The sequence below is a fragment of the Protopterus annectens genome, chromosome 2.part1 (assembly GCF_019279795.1).
Source record: "Protopterus annectens isolate FY-2018-M chromosome 2.part1, PAN1.0, whole genome shotgun sequence".
Taxonomy (NCBI): Eukaryota; Metazoa; Chordata; order Ceratodontiformes; family Protopteridae; genus Protopterus; species Protopterus annectens.
Window position 1 is genome coordinate 1701833912 of NC_056729.1, and position 23873 is coordinate 1701857784.

At 41.0% G+C, this 23873-nt stretch overlaps 1 protein-coding gene across 1 annotated transcript in view; it reads left to right on the forward strand.

Annotated features, from left to right (window-relative positions):
• Positions 1–23873, forward strand: part of KIF1B (kinesin family member 1B) — a gene marked incomplete in the record, with an annotated part of 2363676 nt that overhangs the window by 2091318 nt on the left and 248485 nt on the right. The window contains 1 exon segment of the mRNA XM_044063146.1: positions 11923–12165. Within this exon segment, the coding sequence (XP_043919081.1) occupies positions 11923–12165 (243 nt within the window).

A 23873-nucleotide genomic window follows, 5' to 3' on the forward strand; every position in this document is an offset into this window, starting at 1 on the left:
TAGCTTTAGCTTAGCAATGGGTTCTTTCCCACAAGTGTTGTGCACAGCTGTTAGGATGGCTCTCCATAAGGGTTGGCCCTACCATTGACCTCAGGAATTACATACCTGCCAGTCTAACAAGTCTTATATGCAAAGACATGGACTGTATCATAATTGATCTAATTAACTGTGATATCAAAAATCTTGCCAGACTCTACTCCTGGCAGTTTGGCTTTGTCGAGGGTCGATCTTGTCTGATGACTGTAGTGAACTTCTTTGAGAGGGTTACACAGCCTGTAGACTGTGGGCAAGCTGTCCACATGATTGCCTTGACCTTTTCAAGGCATTTGATAGTTTGCAATGACAAGCACTGTCCCCATAGTTGCAAACTGGATACTCCTGACAGTGACTGATATTCTCACTCCAGCTGTCTAATCAGTAATAAAGGTTCTGTTGCCATGGATATGAACTTCCCTACAGTCTCTGTTACTGGCTTGGTGGATATGGGGATCCTGAGGCAATGTTGAAATTGCCTCATGTTTACTGATAACCAGTTAATTCTCAAACAAACTGATGTGGTATGTGAGAGATGTATTTACACACTGTTACTGGAGGCAAAGCTCTCACATTAAAGTACTTCTAATGTCAGTAAGGTTCTCAGTAGTACACACGCTGCACCCATCACGCACAATTCAAAGGAGACGTATCGACCCACATATGCTGAGGCACTTAATTGTAACCTTCCTAAACCACATAGACCTCCTAGACAAAGTACACATACCATATACACTCAGCAGCCCGAAGTGCAGTTTCAAAACAACACCCACATCAACACATAGAGCTACATCTCATGGAGCTTCTACCTGTAAGCCCATAAGGCAAGCCACCACACAATACAACATTCTAGTCATTGGAGAGTCCCATCATGAGGCACACTAATGTCCCTCTCACCAGTCTGAGTAAGGAGAAAGTCAGTCAGTTGCTTATCAGGGGTTAGGATCAGCCACATTACACAGACACTCAGGTCATTGGCCCACGATTACCAATATGACTCAGTCATAGTCCATGTGGAAGTAAATGACCTGAGGTGTACCTCCCTAGACTGTATGAAGAGAGACATCATGGAGCTCTTGGAATATATGTCTCAGGCTGGTATGAGCCTAGCATCGAGCAGCATTTTACCTTCTCCAAGGATGATGCTACAATATGAACAAAAGACAATTGACTTTAATAATTGGCTTAGTTTCTGGTGTCATTCTAAGGAGGTGCAATATTTCTCAGTGTAGAAGGAGGTGGTCAAAAGACCATGCTGCTTTGCCAGGGAAGGTCTGTACCTCTCCCCTCTAGGCTTTAGAATATTAGCTAAAACATGTCTTCCTCCATAGTGCCTTTTTAGGCAATGCCAAACTGAAAGTACTTCCGAGATAGCAAATCAAAACCAAGAAAATCTAAAGGTATTACTGCTCAATACTAGGAGTCTAAACGAAAAAACTCCACTCCCTAGAAGCCATCTTTACCCTAGAGAATGCTGACATCTGTGCAGTCATGGTTTAAAGCCACGGAGAGTTCACCAACAGTGCTAGGATTATAATACCTTCCACACATTTAGGCCTGCTACTTCAAAGGCAGGGGACTAAAGGTGGAGGTGTTTGTATTTACATCAAAGGTAAATATACTTCAAGGCTGGTCAAACAGGACAATGCACTTGAACTGCTCCATGTTCAAATCACTATAGGAGAAATCCAATGCCACTTCCTTGCAAGCTCTAGGTCCCCCTCTATGTCCCAGGAAACCCATACCATGTATTTATACTTATTAGAAACACTAACCATCCAACCCCAATACCATATTCATGGGTGACTTTAATTACCCTACTATAAACTGGGAATCATGTATGACACCAAACATGCATGCACAGAGATTCCTGGATTTTGTAAACACAAACTCCCTGGACCCCATAGGCAATACACCAGTCAGGGGTGCAACCATACTGGATTTGGTCCTCATTAATATGGGAGACTGCTGCACACTTCCTACTGTAATGCCTTCCCTTAGTATGGTCAGACCACAAAATGGTCTCCTTTGAAGTAAAAATAAAATCTGGACCCCCAGCTAAACTTGGAATATTCAGGAACTATTCTAAGGCTAACCTCCTGCTATTAAGTGAGATCCTCACAAAATTTCAAGCACCCATAATCCCTGAGAACACTGCTGCCTATGCAGAACTTTTCACAGAAACCCTGTACAAGCATGTTAATAGCTGCATAGAGGCAGCTGTACCCACCAGGAAGAAATACAGAACTAACTCATAAAGCAAGCCACCCTTGTGGAATCACAAAATCAGTAGGCTGCATAACAGGAGGAAGAAAATCATGGTAAAAATTAGGAGGTGCAGCACCCAGCAGGATAAAAACACTCCCATCAAACTAAACAACTGAGATGACAAATAAAGTCTACCAAAGCCAAATTTGAGGTAAGTTTGGCCTCTCAGGCCAAGGGCAACCACAAAGCATTCTTTAGCTATGTCCACAACCTCAAAGGCAATACACAATTGTGTGCAGAGTTTATTGTAAATGGAGCCACCCATACTGAGCCAAAAGATGTAGCAAACCTTCTGGCTGATAAATTTAGCTCCAACTTTACCCCTGTCTCCCCCTCAACCTTCACTCTGGTAATGTCATCAAATATAACTCCCCTCATAACTCTGACAAAATAAATCTGGGAGTGTACAGGCCTATTTTGGTCAGGACTGAGGAGCAAGGATCCAGCCCCTTCCCCAAAGTTAATAATAGTGTCACTCCAAGTATGAGACATTCATTTATTACTACTTATAATTTGGACAGCTCAATAATAGCTACAGTGTTAACTCAAAATTGGCCAGTTCTTATTTCTGATTCTTCTGTGTTAGCAAAATTTGGTCCGAGACCCACCATTACCTACAGAAAAGATAGATCTTTTAAACAACTACTTGAAAATAGAACAGTAGGAATTAGCTTGAAAAGGAGGGGTACTTTTAAATGTGGGCATTCTCCTCAGTGTAGGTACATTAATGAGGTTGACACTTTTTGTATAAGGAGTAAAGTCTATAAAACTATTGGACATTACTACTGCACTAGTTCACAAGTGGTTTACTTAGCTCAGTGTCAACACTGCCCTTCATTTTATATAGGCAAAACCTCCCGTAGATTAAGGAACTGTGTTTATGAACACAATTTGGATATTAGAAAAGAGAGAACCACCACTTCTTTGTTCAGACACATTAGTGTTAATCCTACACATTCTTTTGGGTTTGTGGTTATTCAACAGGTCAAAAAGGATGCACAAGGGAAAATCATTGATGAGCACCTGACTCAACAAGAATTAAAGTGGCAAATCCATTTGGATGCCATATCTCCACCCGGTTTAAGTGATGAGTGCTCACTTGCACCAGTTTTAAAATTTAAGAATTATGTTGTTTAGTGGATTAAGGAACTGTGTTTATGAACACAATTTGGATATTAGAAAAGAGAGAACCACCACTTCTTTGTTCAGACACATTAGTGTTAATCCTACACATTCTTTTGGGTTTGTGGTTATTCAACAGGTCAAAAAGGATGCACAAGGGAAAATCATTGATGAGCACCTGACTCAACAAGAATTAAAGTGGCAAATCCATTTGGATGCCATATCTCCACCCGGTTTAAGTGATGAGTGCTCACTTGCACCAGTTTTAAAATTTAAGAATTATGTTGTTTAGTGGAAGTCTTTTATACAGTCATGTGATTCTCTTTTTATACAGTCATGTGATTTTTAATTTGATTCTATACAGTCATGTGATTTTTAATTTGATTCTCATTGGTTGTAGTAGTATATTTAAATGGTTGTTTTGTGTTTTAACATTGTTCGATGAAGTTCCTACCAGAGGAATGAAAGCACTAAACCTTGTGTTTTTGACTCAGTATATGAGTGGTTTCAAGCAGCAGGTGGTATTCCTAGTTTGTCTTTTGGATTCAAATTAATTAGATCTTACTTGAATGGCTCGATGAGCAGCATGTTTGATGAAACATGCCATTTGATGCTTTTTCCATTCAGTGATGTAACATAGACCCAGTTATCATTCCCCAAAGGCCTACTCACATAAATGCTTTTTATTACTTTGAGGGAGGGCAAGTATAGTAATAAATTATAAAATTTAGATGGACTCCCAAGCTATCTTAAGCTACCCCTCAGAGGCAAACATTTAAAGGATCCACTGCGTCACAACTATGCCAGAATTTATTCTACTGCTATGCTGAACTTCTAGCTTTGTAATATTTAGTAAACATATGGATAGCATACCTCTAAAATATCCAGATTTTTGTGGAATGTCCAGATTTTCACCTCTTATTTTTGATATCTCCTTCATAAAACTTGTGATTTTTTGGCAGTCATTAAAATTGAAGTTGTAACGTCCTCTACTCTGGGCCAGTAATCAAGGAGCCTGAATCCTCACCATTGACACTGTTGAGGGAAGTTCACTTGGAACAAAATTAGATATACATGGTATTTCCAGATGCAGCTCTCTGCATGAAACACAGTTTCCCTTAAGAGCACACGGGGAACACATACAGTCTGGGGACTGGGTTTCCCTCTCTTGCTATCTCTATCTCCAGGCCCCCCAGTAAGACTCCCCACTTACACAGCTGTAGAGTTGAGTCCTCTGCCAAGTATCCAAGCCAAGTCCTCCACCACTCTCTCTGTGAAACAAGTGCTCTGTCTCCCTGTGCCATGTAGCGCACACACACACACACACACACACACACACACACACACACACACACACACACACACACACACACACACACACACACACCTGGGAAAGGCTGGCACAGATTTACTAGCTATGTCTCTCTGTCCAGACTATAAGGTAATTGCTGCCACCAGACACTCCAAAGCCAACTATTCTAAGGCTCTTACAAGGGTTCCCAATTATACTGAGTAAAAGTAATACTAATACAAATGTGAATGTTGACCAAACAGCAAGACTTTCAGGAGTGGCCACAGTGTCACCAAATAAATATAAGTATTATAAACGTTAAACTATTCTATAAATGACCAGCCGCAATGAAAAGTTTAAATGTATTTAATAATAAATAATAAAAGAACATGAAAATATTAAATAATTATTTACAGTGCACACCAGAGTTGCATTCACAGGAAATATTAAAATAACACAGATGAATAGATTCACACAGATACAGAAAAACAGTACTTAACTAATCTCACTATATTTTCTGACTGATGTAAAGCAGGGCAAGATGAAGTAGGTGATTGATCCTCCTATGTCAGGTTCCAATAAAACAAACTGCTCTGAGACTTCTGTCTAATCTAGTATTAAAACATTTATGAGCTGGATTACAGAATAACATCACATACATCTTGTCTGACTTCTGGTTCCCATATTACCCCCTTTTCTAGAAACTGAACCAGAAGTTTGCATATATGTGTTACCATACACACCGGTATAGCTTTGCTAAGATGTGTTATAGCATCTGGAAGCCATAAAACCGTTTCAACACTTCCACTCTTCCAGGGTAGCAATTAGTTAACTGCTAAGAACAATACAGAGAGCTTCCTAGTCCTTGTTTTTACAGACCTTTCATCTCTGGCTGCAGTCAGAACTGTAACATGCAATCTGTATGGCCTACTAGGTTTCAAAGTTAGCTGGACTGAGATTAACCTCTTCTCTTCCAGTATTGTCTGTTACAATGTATTAATTTCAATAGTTACCATACAGTCTGACATTCAGGTATACTTCATTTTCTGTCCAGCAGGACCCACTCACTGTTCGTACATTTTTAACACAAGCAACTTTACAAATACATTTTCACCTGTACAAACCAGTTTGATATACAAATGACATATAATTCTTTACAAAACTCCAGCTAGCTATGCTGACATATGTTACACATCCACTGCGCTACTTCTCTTGGCATAGCTAGCAATACCTCACATCGGCACAGACGTTACAGAATAATGGCTTACATTTGGGTTTCAGACACCATATCCTTCAGAAAATGCATGCTAATACAAGTACTGTTATTTTTTTCAATGTTCTAAGGTCATAAGAGCAGTATTAAAAAATTGTCCTTGATTTTGTGCCTTTGTCCCTCCAATAGTTTTGGCTTTGTCCAGATTTCCTGCACTTAGAGATTGAGAGGTATGATGGATAAGTAGGTGGTGAAATGCAGAAATAGAGGAAGTTATCAAAAGAAAGAGGAACACAGGAAGAAGTGGAAGATAGAAAAGATGGACCAGACTAGGGAGTAATACTGGATGGCTAGCAAAGAGGATAAGAGAACATTTGCAGCAGTAAAGAACGAGGCATCGTAGACACTCTACCAGCTTCTGGAAAGTGACTCAGCAGATGGCACACAGAAATTCTATCAGGCTGCAAGGCAAAAATAGAAAGATAAAGAAGATAGTTACCATATGCCATTCATAAGAGATGCCAGCAACAACCTGCCCATTAGTCCACAGGGCATCAAAGGCAGATGGAAGGAGCACTTCCAGCAGCTTCTGAGTGAAGAAAACCCCACAGAAGCTGGACTGCCCCAAACAACAGCCTACAATGAGAGAAGAGGAGGAGCCCACCCTAGAAGAAGTAAGAGCTGCACTAGGAAAAATGAAGTTAGGGAAAGCAGCAGGCTCGGATGAATTCACAGCAGATGTGATCAAGATTTTGGGTGAGTTATGAGAAAAATTATTCCAGAAGGGTACTCATAGCAATATGGAGACAAAGGCATATCACAGGTGATTGGAAAGTAAGCATTCTAGTGCCATCCTTCAGATGAGATGCCAAACCAGGTCCCATCTGCTTGAGTTAGCAGTAGCTGAGGTGGGTGCAAAACATCCAGTGTCACCTATTGAAATGAGTAGGGAAAGTTTTTGTGATGGCCTGGACAAATGTTTCCCAGTAGTATAAATACCACCTCAGGTCTCCCCTGCAAAGAGGTCACTAGTCTAGTGGGACTAACCTGGTCAACAAAGGATGAATGATAAACAGTGTACAAGAACAAAGGGGACCTTCACAACTATGATCAGTTTATAAGTATCAGATTCCTGTCACACTGCATGAAAGCTCTAGAGACAGTGACTGATAAATAAATAGGCAGAATAATAGAAAGCAAGATGGGAGATGAGAGCTACGGATTCAGATTAGGATGAAGCACAACTGACCTAATGTTTGCAGTGAAAGAGAAAGTTGATAAAAATTGCAGGTGAATTTGGTAGCCCCCTCAGTCAGGTCCATTTGCAGGAGATTGTTGTGAATTTTGTGTAGGTGTTCTACAAGTTGAAGCAGGTTTGCTCTGGAAATGCCCCTAAAGATGGTTTCATTTGGTGGTGGGATGGTACTATTAAGCCTGATAAAGATGGTAACTGATTTGTGGTCATATTCAGCCAGGGATGAGGTGATGCATTATGGGATAGAGACAGAGGCTAGCTTGGTAAGGACTAGGTTAAGGATATTAGAGCCTGTAGTGGGTAGTTTTGCAGTTTGCTCTCGTTCATTGGTATTAGCAAAGTCTAGGAAACAATGAGCATATCCATTTTAAGAGGTGTAAATATGCCAGTCAATGCTTGGATAGTTAAAGTTTCCTAACAAGAAGGAATTTTGTTTGATATTTAACCCTTCAGTCATATTAAAGTAATTTTCATTATCTTTAGTAAACATTGATGGTGATAGCTAGCAATTAAATAATAGCTGGATTTGTTAAAAGTGATTTGGATTTTCAGGAGTTCCAAGTTAGGGTCATAGGTAATTTCACATGAGGTGATACTGTTTATGACAAATATAGATATTCCCCTGCAGTTACCTAAGGTCCTGAAGGCATGAGAGGTGCTAAACTCTGGTGCAGAGAAAGTGCCGTCATTGCATTGAAACCGTATTTAAGTAGCTAATCATATGAATGTAAGATCACCACAAAGTGAAAACAAGCCAGTATATTTCCTTCTGTAATTTAATAAAATCTCCGATCCATAGTACACACACCACAAAGCAGATGCAAGAAATACTTCTCTCAACGCCTCGGCTGATTTGGCCTTTTACAGAGTACTAAATATGAATGCATTTGATTTGCAGGAGGGCCTCAAGTTCTAGCATCTCTCTGTTTAGACTCGTATCATTGAGTAGTGCCACCTCGATGTTGTCTGAATTTGGGTTTTTGTTTGCTATGGAAAAATTTCCTGTAGTGAGACTCTGCCTAAAAATGCACTTTAGGGGGAGCAAAGGCTTTAGCCAGTGTGGTATGAGAGGTGTAAGCCACCATCTCATCCCAGGTCGACTCATTCTGGAACCCATTTAGAATGGCATCAACTATTTAGCCAGTTATTAAAACCAATTATCTTGTCTTTGTTATTTAGGCATCATTCTTGGTGAAGGCAAGATACTACTTAAAACCAGCGTCTTTCTTGCCACCAACACATTCATAGGAAAGTTCCATCATGTCTGTTTGCATGTGCCTGAGAGCTGAGCACCTCAGGTCATTCACTCTCCTCTTGGCCACCAAGAGGTCATAGCCCTGCTTGTCTTTTTTAAGGACCCTTGTGACATTATGGATCCTGGCACTATACAGGCAGCTTACAGTCACCCTGTTCTTGTCCAGTCTGGTGAGTGTGGAGTCTGTAAGCCTAACTATAGAGCCATCCATAGCTAAGATGTTTTCTTGTGTGGCAGCAGACTTACTGAGCCTTACAAGCCCAGGCCTGCTTCCTGATGATCTATATAGAGTTACATTAGTATGTGTACTGAAGCCTGAGATCCATTTACTTTGTATTCTAGGAGTCTTTGGGAAACATTTCTTTTCAGCCTCAGCATAAGTTATAGGCTTAGTGGTGTGTTGTAACTAATGTATGATGCTTACCAATAGTAGGCTGATGTGAGAAGTTTGCCTCCATGTTTCTTAGATATTTACATCCCTTCCAGGCTGTACTGTCCACTGGGAGAGGCAGTGAACACTCAGTAAGCAATTAAGCATAAGGCAGTTGCTACACTTCTTTAGAACTCATAATGCAATCAGACTGGCCAGGTATAGGGTGAGGGCAGACTGCTGAGCCATACTGGCAGAGAATTGAGGGCAAGGCCTTGTCATAGTACTCAGGGTTAGAGGAGACTGCTGTGGTACATCTCAAAGATTTATGGATGGCTTATTTAGGGTGATATTCTGAAGTTAGGTTAGATGGTGACTAATCTAGCAGTATTTAATGAAACAACAGAATTAGGATTGCAAAAGTGGTAAATAGGGATGATTCACCTATTAGTTACTACCTGGCAACTATTACTGCTGGTCTCACCACAGCTACAATCGGCTAGGAATAAATGTCTCTCTGCTACTTCTCTCACCAGAAGCAACACAATAGCATTAATCCTAACCTGGTTCTTGAGAAGCAGGCAACAGGCTCTTTGGTGGTCAGCAGTCTGCTCCCAGTTGTTGTATGGGTAGACTACTTCTGGTATATTGCCTGGATTGCACATACACCAGCACAGTGCAACAGAGCTCAGCTGCAAAGTGATCCAAAACAAGACCAGTTAGGGAAGTCCTGTTAATACTGCCCAATCCAAGAGAATCTGGAATCAGTGTACTTGTTCTTCTTCCCTCATCAGGAGCAAAACAGTAGCACTAATCCAAATCTGTCTAAAAAAAAAAACAATTTTCAGGCTTTTCCAGCGATTGGTAGTCTCTTGGGAGACTAGAAAATGTTTCTAAGCTCAGTCTCTCCCCATGAGCAAAACAGAAGCAGTAATCCCAAGCTGATTCCTGAGAAATGGTTTGTAGTCTACCACAGAGTGGTGGTCTTGCCTCAGATGTTTGTGATTTTGAAAGAAGATGAATGAGTACTGTAGATATTGCAGTGTGCAATAAACAGTGGGAAGATATGAAAGAGAGGATAACTGAAGTTTTAACAGTCTAAGGGGAGGGCTCACTAGTATAGCAGAAAAAGTAAAACTAAGAGGAGCTTTCCAAGTCAGATGCTCAGAAGCAGGCCATTCAAAACCCACTGTTGAGCTATTGACATTGGAATGCTACCTGTTGAGTCACTGACCTTGTTGTTGCATGTTGGGTAATTTTTTTTTGTTACAACCCTCAATTTCCAAGGGACCCTGTCTAATGTTTCTACTTCCTACAGTGAATTTGCTGCTCATTTCATAGAGGTGGGAGCTGGTCATCCCTTGGCTATACAAGCGCTCTGTGGTCTACTGTTTTCTGCTTCGGGAGCACTGTTGGTCTATCCATTCCCCCAGCAGTGAGAGTCAGGTTATAGGGCACACATCAGCTTCCTGGCCTCTTAGTGTGGCCTGCCCATAAGCTGCTTGCTGATTTGTTATAGCTGCCTACTTAGCAGGAGGGTGTGTGTGTGTGTGTTTGTGTCTGTTTCTTTGTCTCTCTGTCTCTGTGTGTGTGCATGTGCACACCTTTCTATATGTCTAACAGACTCCCCACAAGGATGAGTGAGCTGGTATCGGGCACTTAAGTTCATCCTCCCCCACCCAGGCCATCAGATGCTCATGCTGCTAACTGACCCTGTGCTGACTGAGCTGTCATCAGGGCTCCATCACTCCACACTACGGGGCCATGGACTGGATGTTTTGTTGCATCAGGTGTTAGCTTTAGTTTCTGCATCCTCTTGCATTTGATGAGTTGCTTGTGGTTTGGGACTTGCTGATCCATTGCTCTTTTAAGCTTGTCTTGGAGAAGTGAGAGGAAGAAATTGAAACCCATGGAAACCAAATTAGGCTTTTGTTGTTGAGGCAGAGACAAAGTCTATTTTTAAAGGTTCTTCAGTTGCCCTAATGCTGCTTACCCTTCTGTAATTATACTATTTTTTAAAGGAGAATTCCACCCAAAAGTCAAGTTTTTCTTTCCAAAAAGTGTTTTTCCTTCCCTGTAATCCAACGCTAAACACTTTGCATACAGAAGAAGCGTCATTTAATAATTTGCCTTTTTTTCTTGCATTTGTCTCATCCGTTACATCACAACAGCTACTAAGAGTGGTAGAGTAAATAAATTACATCACGTATCCCAACAACAGAGCCATTAAGAAAACAGTGACATTTAAATGTGCCTTATCAGTTACAGGTTTCAGCATCATACCTCAGATAAATTCTGGAACCCCTTTAGAATGGCATTAACTGCTTAGCCAGTTATTAGAACCAATTATATTGTCTTTGGTATTTAGGCATCATTCTTGGTGAAGGCCAGATGCTACTTAAAACCAATGTCTTTCCTGCCTCTAACAGTCATAGGTAACTTCCATCATGTTTGTTTGCATGTGCCTGAGGGTTGAGCACCTCAGGTCATTTGCTCACCTATTGGCCGCCAGGAGGTCATAGTCCTACTTGTCTTTTTTAAGGGCATGGAGTCTGAAGCCCAAGTAACACCTGTAAATCACAGAGGTCAGATTTCTCACACTTGAACACTGAACTACAGTTGTTACTTTGAAAGGAACAATTAACTCTGCTATATTTTCAAGCCTGTCATTCAAACATTCTTTAAAATGCTGTAACAGAGATGGCCGCTAATGAAGATCAAAGGAAGCAGAGTAATTAAAAATGTGGACGGGATGCAGACAGTGAACAGTAAGCAGTCACAGCAATGTTGTAAACTGATGACAGAGAAAACTATAGTAAAGGTGTAGGCATTGACTGTAAGACAAAATAATGCAAGCCATGGCAGCCTCCTTCAGATTATTTTTTTGGCTGTAACAAATTAGAACATAACAATAACCATTTACATTGATACAGAGGCATTAGCAATGCAGAAAAGCTCAAGACTGGCTGAAAAACATATATATTTTTTTCAGTTTTTTAGTGCAGTTCTCTTTAATTTACTGCTGAATGAACATTTAATTGTATTTTACTGTTTGCTTCTGTTGTTTCACAATATTCTGTTTGTTCTTTGTTATAATATCTTGCTGTTCTTTTAGGTGGAGAAAACTCGACATCTACTTCTTTTGCGGGAAAAGTTGGGTGAAACCATTCCAAAGTCCCTGTGTGACTCCATTTCTCCAAGTCTCAGCAGTGGGACCCTAAGTACATCTACTAGCATTTCCTCTCAGATATCTACTACCACCTCCTTTGAAAGTGCTGTCACTCCCAGTGAGAGCAGTGGTTATGACTCGGCAGATATCGAGAGCCTTGTGGACAGGGAAAAAGAACTGGCAACTAAGGTACACTGTAAACGTTACTGACTTAGATTTGTAGATTCCTTGTAGATTTTTCCAGTTTTTTTTTTTTTTAAATTTTAATAGCTAGGTATTTTTATGTTGTCTCCTTTGCTGCTAGCATTTTTTTATTTACTTATCTTACATGGAGTATATTCGGAAGGACTTTCAGCACTGCACTCTTCCACTCAAGAAAGGGGGCTGTCAGAGATTTCCATGTCCATGCTTTTTTTCTTTGGTAAATTCACAGTTTATTTTTATTCATGCTTTGTCTTGAGTTTATCCCCATTGCCTGGCGATCATCAGCTGTTTCACTGCAGATTAGGTTCATTGTTTTTATAGACCAAGAGAGGCCATCCCTGAGGCAGACATCAGGCTGGTTCATGTTTTCTGTTAGCCCTAAAACCTACACATTCTTAATGATATCCAAGAGGTTGTTGTGCAGTATACTATTGTGATGCAAACCATACTTCTGTGTGTTGTTCTATTTTCCCTGCCTTCCCCTGTAAACATGCATGCACCTCTCCCATTCCCTTGAAGAGAAAAGTGCGGGCTCAGGCTTTGTCATTCATGTCATCCCCTCCCCCACACCACTTCCAACAAGTGTCTGAGTCTCTAATCAACCTCAGGATGTCTAACTCATAGCTGAGGCCTTATCTGTCTATGCCAACGAAGCTGGACGCCAGAAGGGATTTTCTGATCTAGCCTAGCTCACAATTTCTTGGTAGTTAACTTGCACATGTTAAGATGAGCCCTGTAGTATTGCTGTTCTTGACAGTAGGAACACGCATGCTCTCATGTACGGCCTCCTCAGGAGAGAACATAGCCCTACTGTAATGCAGATTGGAATAATTAAAACTTGCATCCCAAGTCTGTCTGTCTGCATGTCATTCTGCTGTCATCAGCATCATCCAACAATGCTGCAGAATGGACTGCCCCCCCCCCCCCAATGTACAAGCTGGCATAAGCCATTCACTCATTCAGTATTAGAGCTGCTGATTGATCTGAAGTCAGTCAGTCTTCCATCTTTCCATGCCACAAAGCTGGGGTGCTCACTTTACTTTTATTGGCCACATTCTTGTTGACATAATCTGGAGAATCACATAAAAAGTATGAAACCACCCCTTCCATTTTTTTCTACTGACTTGAGGAAACTGAGACTGATTTCTGTTTTGCTGCTGTTTAAATTCTTTCTGAAGCTTCTCAACTTTTTAGTACTGATCATTTCAATTGTATTTTTAGTTACCACCTTTGACTGTTTTCCATTTTGCTCTGCTGAACGTGGGATGTTGCAGCCTTTGTTCTACAAATGTCAGTATGGTCAAAAATGGCAGTTAGTATGGTCTCTGTGCACATACTATTCATAATCAAAACATAACCATGAAAACTACCTAAAATGTTTTGAATGAATTTTGAACACGTTGCACTAAAGAAGGAAGATTCTTCAAATGTATCTAGTTAAATTGTAAGACTCTTCCATGGAATAGGCACTTTAATGAGGACCTCCCTCTTTTGCTGTTTAGTAGAAGAATGTTGAACGTTTCACTCGGCTATTAAATAGTTTGATAGAGTAAAGACTGTGTTGGTATACACCTTGTCCTCCATGGATTTCTCTGTTGTGATTACTCTTTCTCTGAGGTATGGAAATTTCTTGTCCTGTTTCCTTCTTTGCAGGCATTTTTTTTTCTAAATTAAACGAAAAACAAAAACTTCTCTCCTAACAGCTAAAGAGCTTGAAGGTCAAAAACTTTACAGAAGAAAGAAAAAATGACCAATAGCTCAACGTTCTGCCTATGACTCGAAAGCTTTGCTTTTTTATTATTATTAAAGTGTGAAGATTGAGCTATTGGTCATTTTTTCTTTTTTCTAAATTAGCATGATAGATGGAATGTTTTAGTCAAACAAGTCACACAACATTTCTGTAATTGGTGGACTTATTTTTAGAATTCAGCACTTATCCAGTCAACAGAAAATGGTTAGAAAACTTCATAAAAATAAGAGTTTTAGCTGGCACTGAGCAAAGGTTTTCTTTATACAGGAGCAGGACTTACATCAATGACTCTATTGATCAACAGCTCTATATATGATATATATATATATATATATATATATATATATATATATGTATATATATATACATATATATATATATGTGTATATATATATATATATATATATATATATATATATAAGCTCTCTCATTTAGCTCTAGTGAGCTAAACCTCGCCACAACAATAAATAGAACATGCTGGAGGGATAGATTCCTTTCACAGAGACTCCCCATGCTTTGGAACAAAATTCCAAACTACATTAGGCATAGCCCCTCACTAACACTCTTCAAGAGAAACCTTGACAAGTTGATGGGTAACAGAAAATACACTCCTGGGATCACTTCATTGGCTCTGCTTGACAGAGGATCAGTTAATTACTCAATGGGGCGGCGAAAGCCGACACACTCTGGCTAGGCTTATAAATGCCTGTGGGCAGATAGCCTAGTACCTACCTATGAACAGGTGACAGGGCCTGTACAGCTGATCAAAGTGTAATGGCTTTGTTGGAATGAGATTGTGCTATGGTGGGAGTTGGGGAATATGCCCTTTTACAATAAGTACCAGCACTGAGGAGGTACCAAAGGCAGACAAAAGGCTCTGTTTTCCACAGCAACCAAAACTTTTATTAAAAAAATAAATACAGCACTTTTTAATAAAAGTTTCAGTTGCTGTGGAATCCAGAGCCTTTTGTCTGCCTTTAGTACTTCTTCAGTGCTGGTATTTATTATGGATTTGTTGGCACAGTTGTGCTCTTGGCACTGTATTTTCCTGTGTTTTTGAGTATGCCCTTTTCCTACTGTAGCGTGTTCTTGGAGTTGGTATATATATATATAGGTCTACTTTACATGATCGACAGCTCAAATGTTCGACTTTCATATGGCCGTGACCATATGATCAAACATTTGAAACATCGACCGTGTAAAATAAATACCATAACACAAAAAAAAAAATCACTAACTCTGTTTAGCAGGAGGGCAAGCCTCCCTGCACTCCTCCCCACTACTTAAATATACCAACGACGAGATCGCACTACATTGCGGTAATGGGAAATCTTCCCATTCCGCACTCTATGGAGATCTCCATTCAGATCGGCCGAGCTTTTGAAAGTTAGATCATATGATTTCGGCCATATAAAAGTTGATTTTTTAAAAGTTTGATCATCTGAAGGGGACCCATACACATATATACATACACACAGTCGATATAGAAAGTTTACACACCCCTGTTAAAATGCCAGGTTTTTATGATATATAAAAAATGAGATCACAATAAATCATTTCCCAACTTTTCCCACCTTTAATGTGACCTATAACCTGTAAAATTCAATTGAAAAGCAAATCTGTTAGGAGAAAAAAATTTTTAAAAAGTACAATGCGGTCATTGCATAAGTGTGCACACCCTTAAACAAATACTTTGTTGTGTGTGCACACCCTTAAACTAATACTTTGTTGAAGCACCTTTTGATTTAATTACAGCATTCAGTCTTCTTGGCTAGGAGTCTGTCAGCATGGCACATCTTGACTTGGCAATATTTGCCAATTCTTCCTTGCAAAAGCGCTGCAAATCTGTCAGACTGGAGGGCATCTCTTGTACACAGCCCTCTTCAGGTCACCCCACAGATTTTCTGTTGGATTTAGGTCTGAGCTCTTGCTGGGCCATTCCAAAACTTTAATTTTCTTCTGGTGAAGCCATTCTTTTGTTGATTTGGATGTATGCTTGAGGTCATTGTCGTGTTGAAAGGTGAAATTCCACTTCATTGTCATCTTTCTAGCAGATGCCTGAAGGTTTTGGGCCAAAAGTGACTGGTATTTGGAACTGTTCATAATTCCCTCCACCTTCATTATAGCCCCAGTTCCAGCTGAAGAAAAGCAACCCCAAAGCATGATACTGCCTCCAACATTCTTCATCATGGGGGTGGTGTTCTTTTGGTGATGCAAAGTTTTGTTTTTGCGCCAAATGTACCTTTTGGAATTGTGGCCAAAAAGTTCAACCTTGGTCTCATCAGACCATAACACGTTTTCCCACATGCTTTTGGGAGACTTAATGTATTGATTTGCAAATCTTAGCTGGGCTTAGATGTTTTTCTTTGTAAGAAAAGGCTTCTGTCTTGCAACCCCCACCCCATAGTTCAGACATATGGAGAATACGGGAGATTGTTGTCACATGTAGTACACAACCAGTACTTGCTAGAAATTCCTACAGCTCCTTCAGTGTTGTTGTAGTTCTCTTGGCAGCCTCCCTGACCAATTTTTCGTCTTGTCTTTTCATCAATTATGGAGGGATGTCCAGTTCTTTGCAGCGTGACTGTTGTCCTATATTTTCTCCACTTTTTGATGACTTTCTTCACTGTGTTCCATGGTCTATCCGATACTGTGGAAATTTTTTTGTACCCTTCTCCTGACTGATACCTTTCAACAATGAGATCCCTTTCATGCTTTGTAAGCTCTCTGCGAACCATGGCTTTTGCTGTGGCAGGCAACTGAATAAATAGGTTCATAGGTTCATAGGTTAGTACTAAGCTAACTGCCCTTGCGAGCCATTTTAAGCCTAGCCAATTATCTCTTATGAGACTCAAACCGTGCACCTTGTGTTTGTAAGGCAAACACCTTAACCATTAGGCCAACCTCCCAAATGTCAGAAAAATCCTAGTAGGACAGCTGAACTTTATTTGAGGTTAATCAGAATCTCTTTAATTGATGGCAGGTGTGTACCCAAGAAGACTAAATGCTGTAATTAAATCAAAAGGTGCTTCAGCAAAGTATTAGTTTAAGGATATGCACACACAATGAAGTATTAGTTTGCGCCTTGTTGCTGTAGCGTAGACTAGATTCAGGCCTGCTGAATCTAGCTTTGTTTGTATAACTTGAGCACTGATCCAGGTCATCTTTTTTTGTGGAGAATGCTCCCCTGCACCTTAGTAAGCAGGGGTGTGCAGTTAGAACTTGTCTGATTGAAGACTGCTGGAACAGGGCTCAGTTTTGAGCTTTTTTTGGTTAATTGGGTAACTTGCTTAAGTCAGTTTGTTTGTTTTCTATTGTTTTATATATATATATATATATATATATACATATATATATATATATATATATATATATATATGTATATATATATATATATGTATATATATATGTATATATATATATGTGTATATATATATATATATATATATATATATATATATATTTATATATATGTGTATATGTATATATATATATATATATATATATATATATGTGTATATGTATATATATATATGTGTGTATATATATATATATATATATATATATATATATGTGTATATATATATATATATATATATATATATATATATATATATATATATACATATATATATATATATATATATATATACATATATATATATATATATATATGTATATAAAATTGCACTTTATTCATTTGCTTTTGCTGTATTTGTGTTTCTTAGGTTCATAGGTAGATACCGGGGTATCTGCCCAAAGGCATACATTAGCCCAGCCACGTTGTGCGGTATTCACCGCCCCTTTGGTTAGTTCCCTAGGCCCTTGATCTAGCAACTAGTACCCTTGGCCCCTATCTAGTAGAGCTGTTGGTATGATCCCTGGTGTGAACTTTCTGTTACCCATCCACTCGTCAAGGTTCCTCTTGAAGAGTGATAGTGCGGGGCTCTGTCTTATGTAGATCGGGACCTTGTTCCATAGCAAGGGAAGTCTTTGCGAAGGGAATCTATCCCTCCAGCATGTTCTATTCATTGTTGTGCTGAGGTTTATATCCCTAGAGCGTGTAGCTCGAGTGGATTTGGTTTTGCTAAGATGGAGCATGTTCATCAGTTCTGGGTTGGACATGGCTCTGTATGTTAGACAGAGATCGCCTCTGAGAAGGCGGTATGCAACAGAGAAAAGGCTTAGTTTTTTCAATTGTGCTACATAGGACAACTGTTTGAGGCCAGTAATCCTCTTAGTGAGGTTCCTCTGTGGTCTCTCCAGCTGCTGGAGATGCCTAGCCAGGTACATTCCTATTGGTGTATTGTACTCAATAATGGGTCTGATGAGGGAAGAGTAGAGGGGGGCACCACTACATCCTTAGATCTTGATGCAAACCCTTTTGGGATCAGATGGGTCATATAGAAGGATTTTCTAGCCACCTTGGCAACAGGGTTATCAAAGGAAAGCTGACTATCTACTTGGGTCCCTAGGTCCCTTATTACTACTTCAGATTTCAGGGGGTTACCTCCTATGTGGTAGTTCGTGGGTACTCTGTTTTTTCCAAAGGGGATTACTACGCATTTTTTAGCATTTAGCTTGAGACCATGGCTTTGACACCATGCATCAGTCTCGTTAAGGCCCTTCTGGAGGATATCCATATCAGCCGGAGACTCTGTTATAGCACCCAGTTTGCAGTCGTCCGCAAACATGGTCAGCCACAGCCCATCAGTGCTTGCCTGTACTTCTGAGAAGTATATGCCAAACAGGAGGGGCCCCAGGACAGAGCCCTGAGGCACACCGCTCGTTACTGGTCTGGATTCAGACATAGATCCCGCTTCTCTTACTTTGTGGGATCTGTATGAGAGCCAGTTTGCGATCCATCTTGTGACATAAGGGTTTATGCCCAGGTTGGTGAGTTTATCAATAATACCCGAATGGGGAATGGTGTCAAATGCTTTAGCAAGGTCAAGGTAAGCCGTGTGTACCTCCTTTCCCTTATCTATAGCCTGAGTAACTGCCTCAAAGAAGTCCACTAGGTTCAGGAGACATGATCTGCCCTTGATGAAGCCGAACTGTGTGGGGTCAAGTGTTTGGAGGTTCCCAATCTCTCCATTTATGAGTTCCATATTGATTCGCTCCATTGCCTTACAGATCAGACTGGTCAGGCTTATTGGTCGGTAGTTCCCAGGGTCGGTTGTAGGCCCACCGTTGTGCAGCGGAACCACCATTGCTGTGCGCCATTCTATGGGCACATATCCTGTTGAGAGGCTGAGACTGAACAGGGTATTCAGATGCGGGGTTAATTCATTTTGGAGCTCACGTATGACACAGCCTGGGACACCATTTGGTCCCACTACTTTTCTTCCTATTACTGGGGGCATTGACTACAACTCCTCTGATCTGCGATATATAAAAATAAGTATCCTTTTCTGTGCTTTTAAACTGTTTTTTTTGTGTGTATCTGCTTTATTTTCCGGGGGGGATATATATATATATATATATATATATATATATATATATATATATATATATATATAGGTTCATAGATAGGTACTAGGCTGTCAGTCCAAGGGCCTACGTAAGCCTAGCCAGCAAAGTTCCACCATAGCTTACGCCACTCAAGAAAGTTATTTTCCTGTGCTGCTGTCCAGCAAAGACACAGAAGTGAACCCCGGGGTGTATTTCCTATTTCCCATCCACTCATCAAGATTTTTCTTGAAGAGTTCTAGTGAAGAACTTTGCTTGACATAGATGGGTAGCTTGTTCCAGAGTATAGGAAGTCTCTGGGACAGGAATCTATCCCTCCAGCGTGTCCTGTTCATTGTGGTGACAAGGTTTAGGTCCCTAGAGTGTGTAGCTCGGAGGGATTAGGATTTCTTTAGGTGTAGCATGCCCAACAGCTCTGGGTTTGACATAGCTTTATATGTTAGGCAGAGATCACCTCGGAGTAGGCGATATGCTACGGAGTAAAGCTGGAGTTTTTTGAGGCGGTCAGTGTAGAGCATTTGTTTGAGGCCAGTAATCTTCTTAGTGAGGTACTTCTGTGGCCGTTCCAGCTACTGCAGATGTCTTGTTCCCGCCTTTCTAAGCTAGTATAGTCCAGTTTTCAGGTTAGTGTTGATTTCAGGGCTGTTACAAATCTCTGTGTTTGCCCATACCTTACTTGGATAGAAGGAAGTTTCTCTGTTCACCTGTGAGAGAGGGGAGCTTTGAGCAAGCCTATCTGTCCCTGGAGGAGTGGTTTCAGCCCAGAAATTAGTAGTTTATTGGCCATTTTGTGCTAATTTCTATCTCTCTCTCTTTTCCCTGCTATAAATACCGTATTTGCCCGGTTTTGCATGCCGTGCAGCGCCGTTTAGCTAGGGTAAAACTATTCCCGGCTCCACAAAGTCTCCTCTTCAATTTTTCCCTTGGAACTAGACAAACTTTCAACTTAAGCACTCAAGCCATTCATTTCTCAGCCCGGCACTTGCTCAAAACTTATAGCAAGCACTTATAAATCCTAGCAATAGACCCTCCTCTACTGTACAGAAGGACAAGGCTCTCTATTCAACCTTACCAGCCATCCAGTAAAACAGTTCACTGTACCTATCCAGGCATGTCCAAAGGGCAGTTTCAGGTGTACTCTCCAGTCCAACTGGTGAATCTGGGCATTTTGAGGCAATGTTACAACTGCCTCATGTACACAGACAACCCCCTCCTCCTACCACCAAACACTAATACATGCGAGAGATGCAGTTATACAGCCAAACTAGAGGCTAAGCTCTCTCAACCCAAGACTGGATCAGACAGTCAAGAGGAGAAGAAAATACTTGCATCACACCACCAGTCTTACATAGACCCATTAAACCAGCGCCGGCAAAAAACACACATAAATACATGAAAACATACTCGGAGGCTCTAAATAAAAATCTGCAAAACCAACAGAGACCTCCAAAGCAAACATCCAAGCAACTTCCACCACCCAACACAAACCACGAAACACATATTTCACAAAACCAGTGTGCCATGCAATCACAGCCCTTAAGGCAAAATAACATACCCAATGTACTAGTAATAGGTGACTCTATAGTCAGGCACACTGACGTCCCATTCAATAGGCTGAATAAGGAGAAGGTTACTGTTAGCTGCCTGTCGGGTGCCAGGATCCGCCACATAACACAAGCACTCACCTCACTCCAGAACAAGTACAAATATGACTCTGTCATTGTCCATGTTGGTGTGAATGACCTGAGCAGTACCAACCTGGACTACATGAAGAGAGACATGGAAGAGCTCTCTGATCATGTAGCCCAGGCCGGTATGACCCTGATCCTGAGTAGCATCTTGCCCTCACCAAGAATGATACCACGGTATAAAGAAAAAATTCTTGATTTCAACAATTGGCTAAGTTTCTGGTGTCATTCAAAGGGGATCAAGTGTCTGTCCACCTGGGATGACATGCTCGACAAGCCACGCTGCTTCGCTAGAGACGGCTTGCACCTGTCACTCTTATACTTTTGAATACTGGCCAAGGCTCTTGCCACCCCTATAGTGCCTTTTTTAGGCAAGGCTCAAAAGACAAACCCACAGCCGTAAATAGTACAAGTAACAAAAAACTGAGGGTAATGCTACTCAATGCCAGAAGTCTGAACCTCAAAATGCACGCACTCGAGGCACTCCTCAGTATGGAGAAAATTGATATATGTGCAGTAACAGAAACCTGGTTTAAGGCTCCAGAGAGCACCCCAGCACTACCAGGCTACAACTCATATCATACATTTCGGCCACAGAACCCAAACCGAAATACAAAAGGCAGGGGTGTATCCATATTCATCAAAGATACCCACACCTCCATGTTAGTGGCACAGCACAATGCTTCAGAGATCATCCACGTACAACTAAAAATGGACAAAACTGCAATTCAAGTTGTAGCTTGCTACAGATCACCCACCATATCCTAGGACCCCCATTCCACATTTCTGGAAACACTGGGAAACATAAAGGTCCTACCAAACACCCTAATATTGGGTGATTTCAATTACCCAAATATTAACTGGGAGAACTACTCAAGTACTAACTCCCTTGCCCAACTTTTCCTAGAATTTATAAACTCAAACACCAGAGGTGACAACATATTGGACCTGGTCATCACCAACATGGGCAACTGGTGTTCCACACCAGAGGTCAACCCCTCACTGGTTAGATTTGACCATAAACAAATCACTTTGGATATCCATATTCCGCCCCCACCCCCGGACAAGAAAACCACCGTGAAAAACTTTTCAAAAGCAAACTTCACGTTACTTAAGACTGAGGTGGAAAGTTTACAAGCCCCCATGCTGAAGGATAACACTGTCCAAGCTGCAAAATCCTTTACTAATGCATTCTACGGGCAGCTACAAGAATGCATGGATCGTGCCATCCGAAGCAAAACCAAGACTCACTCCTCCAGGAAAAGGAAACCAGTCTGGTGGACGCCTGCCATAAACAAGCTATATAATAGAAGGATGAAACTAGTACAGAAAAAGAGTAAAATCCCAAGAAGGGAAGACATCCCTGATCACTATCAGCAAGAAACTACGATCCATCATAAAATCATCTAAGGCGAGCTTTGAAAGAAAAATTGCCAAGGAATCCAAAGATAACCACAAGGCATTCTTTAGCTATGTCAAGAATCTAAGTGGCAATGCTCAGATCTACTCGGAGTTAGTGCAGAATGGCACAAAATACACTGAACCGACCAATATTGCCAACATCCTCTGGAATTTGTACTCCAGCTTCTCCCATGCATCAAGAGAGAAGTACAATGGGGGGGTTCAACAGATTCAACTAAACCCAGACCTTCCCTTGATACAGCCAACTCCAGCTCAGGAACTTTACACAGATGCCTCAGACTTGAGGTGGGGAGCTACTCTAGGTCACTTAAAAGTACAGGGCCTTTGGTCTCCCTCAATCAAGAAGTAACATATCAATGTAAAGGAAATGAGAGCTTTGATCCTGGCACTCCAAGCCTTTCATTCGTCGCTACTTCCAAGACCCCTGAAGTTATTCACAGACAACACAACAGATGGTCTTCGTGTTTCACTGTTGCAGTCATCACCTGTAGGTTATCCCTGCTGTGATAGCCCTCAGCCAGCCCAAATACCAGAGTCAGTGTTTTTGTGCGTCGGCTGCAGTCGCCTGTAGTCTAATGTCAGGTCATCAGTGCTATAAAGCAAGGCAGCCGACGTCATTACATCAGTCTTTCTTGCCGTGAAGCCCATAGCAGAAGCAGTTCGCATGAGTGCTGGTCGGTTGCTATCAGAGTTTGAATTTCAGCTGAAAATGTCTAAAGCTAAGTACCCCATTGGGGACCCTTTTTTCTTGCACTAACCGATGTCTGAAAAAGTTAACAATTGTCTCGCCTAAGGAAAGCAGATGCCATATGTAGACTTCCATTCTTACTGCATCACTTATTTAGCCCCAGACCACAATGCCCCCTGTTGCTGGTTCTGTGCCCTCTTTAATGTGAGAACCATTCGCAGTAGAGCTCTTATTGTAGACAGTTATCTTTGTGTTCTGTCTTCGTATTCCGATATGGCGTCCATCAACCAACAATCTGTGTACATTCTGAATTAACGCAGAGATAGATACAGGCCACACAAGACTAAGTCTTCCAATGATTCTACCGCTAAGTAGGTCGTCAGCTCTCTGGAAGTCAGTAAGGTGCTTTCAACAGCCTCTGATGCCCAGTTCGATATCTACGTAGGCTTTTACCGAGACCCTTTTGGAGTCCTGTATGCCACAGAAATCTTCTTCATCTTCCAAGCCTTTGGCTGTCTGTGCCTTGGTTGGGTCCGGAGCCATGACGCAGGCACCGGCTTCTGAGGAGGCCTTTTGCACTACCGAATCTAGACAAAAAACATCTTCTCATCTGACTACCATTTCTGTCAGAACAACGGATTCCCTCAGGCCTAGAAGCCAGGCCACTCCTAGA